This window comes from Amphibalanus amphitrite, unplaced genomic scaffold, assembly GCF_019059575.1.
Source record: "Amphibalanus amphitrite isolate SeventyFive unplaced genomic scaffold, NRLGWU_Aamphi_draft 000510F_arrow, whole genome shotgun sequence".
NCBI lineage: Eukaryota > Metazoa > Arthropoda > Thecostraca > Balanomorpha > Balanidae > Amphibalanus > Amphibalanus amphitrite.
Window position 1 is genome coordinate 178,343 of NW_024882004.1, and position 4,243 is coordinate 182,585.

Below are 4,243 nucleotides of genomic sequence, written 5' to 3' on the forward strand. Positions count from 1 at the left end.
TGCTTATTTCAACCATTTTAATCGGGCATAACTGGAGCTAAGGTGATAATTGTGTTATATGCACATTATCCATAGACTTATTTTATACAATATAATCATTATGTTTGCTAGAATCTGCCCAAGAAAAAACTAAAAAACACGCTTTTATGATCAAATGTGCGTGTAAACCGTGTCAGGTATTGTTAAGCATATGTACAGTCCTCTGCAAACTGCGTGGTAGGTTTTTTTTTGTCAAAACTGAGAATAACACGAACACTATGCTATCGGTCACTCAGAAATCGTAACAGCAAGACGCGCGAGACTCTGCACCCTAGATTGGCTTTATCATCGTATTCATTTTCCACCCAGTTTGGCAACAAAACCGAAAAGTGTGTATATGCCCCCAAAACAAAGTTTTGCATTTTGTTGCCACACAAGGCGTATACTTTGTTTAGTGATAGACCCAATCGAAGTAGTGGAGCATGGCGCATTTATTTGCAGTGAGTTCCAACCGATTGATAACATACCGGTTTTGTCGAAAAAGAATACCTACCACGCAGTCTGCTGAGGGGTGTACATTAACAATCACTTATGGCCCTCCGATATGGGGTACCAAATGTCGCTTTTTTCGCACATTTTCCTTTCCTTATTAGTTTTAGCGACCATTTGATGCGGTTTGCGTTTCCTTGCTAAGCTTAAGTCTATATGGGCCATCTCAAACTACACTCTGTCTGGTATGTCTGGTAGAGATGGCTTCGAATGAGTAACCATACACGGAGTTCACATCTGCCCTGGCGGTCACGACCGCCCTGCCGCGCCGCGCTGTGCCGAGCTAGAGGGCCGGCAGGAAGGCCCTGTTGGCCCGCATCGCCAACTGGTGACGCTGCATCTCGATGTTGGCCCTCAGAGTGCTGCTCGACTCCATCGAGTCCACGGACTCGGCGTCCGAATCCCCGCCGGTGGAGTCACGCGAGAACACTGCGGGAACCAGGAGGAATGTCAGCGGTAGCGAACCGGTATAACAAAGGGTCAGTAAAACCAGACTGATCGAGACAGAGCGTGGACAAGTGCTGCACGGCTGCACCAGACTGCTGCGCTAGACCAAAGCTGCTGCGCCAGACTCAAACTGCTGCACACACCGTTGCGGTCTGGATCGAGGCGTCACGTCGTTTGCTGCACCATCGTTGATCCAGCAAACGGCTAAGGGCACCAGCCTGAGGGTAAGCAGAAACCACTTGAGAGGAGACAGCATCCACCTGAGAGTTTGAGGCACCAATCTGAAAGTTTGGAATACTCTACTGAGAGAAGGTAGCCGCAGCTGTAGCTGCCCCACCTGAGAGGAAGCAGCAGCAAGACTAACCTGAGAGTAGGCAGAACCCATCTGAGAGTTAGCAGCACCCACCTGAGTCGAGCGACTGGCGCTGTTTGGGCGGCGAGGAGGCCTGGGGCGCCGGTTTGCGCGGCTTGTGGCCGTTGGCGGCCGACTTTTCGGGCTGCGGCGGGGCCGGGGCCGGGCCGGACGCCCTCCCCGCGCGCCCCGCGGCCGAGGGCGACACGCGGCGCACCGTCGGCGGCGACGACTTGATGGTCTTCTCGTCACTGCTGTCGCCGCTGTCGCTGTCGCCGCCGATGCAGCGGTTGAGGTCGCCGATGGCGTCGTCGGTGTTGCTGTTGATCTTCTCGCGTCTCTCCTCCATCTTCCTCATCAACATGTCGTCGTTTCTGGTGGTGTTGAACTGCGAGAGACCAGGGGCGTGGGTTTGAGAGGCAGTGTGGGTTGGTCTGCATGAGCGACAGGATCTGCTAGGTAACCGTTAAGGCTGAGCCAAGACCTAACTACGCCATGGCTTCAGAGACGTGCTTCATGACGATCGGTTGACGTTTATTATAGATTGACGAGACTTAAAATCAAAGCTTAGAGTAGGTATAGCTGATTCGTCTTAAATGCATAAAATACATATGAAATGCTTCTCGTGACGTCTTGATAACTGTATAAAATTCTAGTCAATGCAAGTTATTACTTACCCCATTATTTTTCTTCTGGACAGTGATCTGTGAATAAAGTCTCCCTCCCTCTTCTTTGCCGAAAAGTTTGACTAGCCTGGGCTTCTCCAACCGGAAAAGTTTTTCTCCTTTCGAATCCTTCAGTGCCTTGCGGACCCTGTAAACAATATTAATGCACGACACTTATCACGGTTTAAGTTTAAGAGAAACCAGACACAGTGTTTAATCAAGATAATGATGATGGATCAAGGAAATTTACAAATTAGCTTGAACATTTCACCAGATCGAACACATGCGAAGTGTGATGTTGATAGTTGAGCACAGCGCATTATGCGGGAGCATAGCGGGAGCATAGTGTACATAATAAATAGCATTTATTACACCTAGTGTTATTTATCACACTATGGCGAGAGCATGCCCGATTCATCAGAAACCTTTCCCTGCAAGTTTTTATTGGCACAAAAACGTCACGAGCTATGAGGTTTACCCCGATTTACGCAGTTTTGGTCCATTTAAACAAACTACATACCTATATAGTAGGGTGCTTAGCGCATCCTGAACATCAACTATTGATTATTTAGGATAATATACGATGCATACCTACTCACTAACCATTCACTGAAAATGGAGATGATAGCATACCTGTCGGAAAACCCCTTGATCTTGAGCCACTCCTGAACCTCAGCAGGAGTCGAGTTTTGGTAGAGGGAAGCGTCCGGTGTCTTGGGTATGATGATCTTCTTCTTCGTCCTCCATGTTCCGATGACGGAGCGCAGCTCCTCGTCAAAGTCCGATGCTGACGACACTGGAGACACAACGGGGAACTCTGACTTATCGGAACACACGGGAACACACGTAACGATGTGGCTTATTCATGTGATGAAGTAATCTGGGTCTAGCTGCCTCTGACTTATCACGACCAGAAAATGGATATTTATTGTAGCACAGTCCTTTTATGTGAGTGGCTACATGTTTTTAACCCGGCACCGCCTGGGCTATTTCCGTACCCACGACAGCCTGGGGGGGGGGGGGGTCGGATCCGACCCCCCCCCCTGTTATCTCGAGAACCAATGGTCGTATCGAGCCCCGCGAGGAGACCTTCCCAAAGCACTCTTAAGATTTTAATATTGAGGTCAACTTTCGGGTCAAGGTCAGGTCAAAGGTCAAATTCAGGGGTTTTGCATGATTAGGCTTACGGACAGCGGAATCCATAGCTGCTGCTCGAAACTCACCAAAAATGACGTCAAAGGCCTAGTGAAGGTACCATGTGCGTATAAGGGTCATACTAAGTACGGGTCAAGGTCAGGTCAGGTCACGATAGGTCACGGTTTTCACTTTCTGCTACATGGGCGTGCGACACATGTTTTATGGCTTATTTTTCACGCCAAATCCGATGGTAATGGTTATATGTGACCCCCAAGTCACTGTGCTGGTGATAAGTGTGCATTGAAAGCATAAAAAATCGTTTATACCATACATAACTAAACGAGGGCTAAGAAAAAAAGTCAATTTTTCAACTTTTTATTTTTGACATAAAAATGCACTTTTCTAGACGAGCTTTGTCCCAGGAATCTAGTGGTGCCATTTGTTTTTACATGCGATGTTCAGAAGTGCCTCTAATTCACGAAAATGCTTATGACGTCACCATGCCCTATGCATGTTGGAGCTATTTTTTACAATTTGGGGGTCAAAAATCAAGATAGAAAGTTGAAATTTGGGACATCTAATGTTCTAATAGAGCTCTATAACACATATTCCGGTTTTTTTGAAATTCCCAAAATTTTGGATTTGATTAGCTGTTTTCCAAAAAATATAGTTTTTTGAATTTTTAGGGGTGAAAAACGCATTTTATGGAAAATCCGAGATAGCCATTTTAAAGAACTTGTTGAGCTGCATCTTTTCATGTCCTTAATTAGCAATTTGCTTTAAACCTCGATTTTTTGGCGATTTTTTAAACATTTACCACTTTTTGACAGAAAACGCCATGTATTTGCATCACTAAAATCGATATATCTAAAAAAAAGTTGAAATTTTTTTCTTAAAAATTGCACAGAAGACGTCAAATTGATGGGGGAGAAGGTGTGCCAAGTTTCATGTAGATAGCGTAAGCGGTTCATGAGTTATTCAAGAAAAACGGAGGGGGGGGGGTCGGATCCGACCCCCCAGGCGGTCGCGGGTGGTCATGTTCTATGAATTCGAAATATTACCTATCTTTTCTAAATATTTACAGTTGAATATGTTTTGAAGAGGAGCCTCCAGG

General features: G+C 46.4%; 1 protein-coding gene across 2 annotated transcripts in view; it reads right to left on the bottom strand.

Annotated features, from left to right (window-relative positions):
* Nucleotides 1-38: 38 nt before the first annotated feature.
* LOC122392988 (epidermal growth factor receptor kinase substrate 8-like) overlaps nucleotides 39-4,243 on the bottom strand; it is a 53,752-nt gene continuing 49,547 nt past the window's right edge. For both annotated transcript variants that reach the window (XM_043388414.1, XM_043388413.1), the window contains exons 16-19: nucleotides 2,626-2,788; nucleotides 2,005-2,140; nucleotides 1,382-1,715; nucleotides 39-957 (exon numbers count right to left, since the gene is read on the bottom strand). In XM_043388414.1, coding sequence (XP_043244349.1) covers nucleotides 812-957; nucleotides 1,382-1,715; nucleotides 2,005-2,140; nucleotides 2,626-2,788 — 779 coding nt within the window. In that variant the 3' untranslated portion in view covers nucleotides 39-811. The remainder of the gene's footprint in view (nucleotides 958-1,381; nucleotides 1,716-2,004; nucleotides 2,141-2,625; nucleotides 2,789-4,243) is intronic.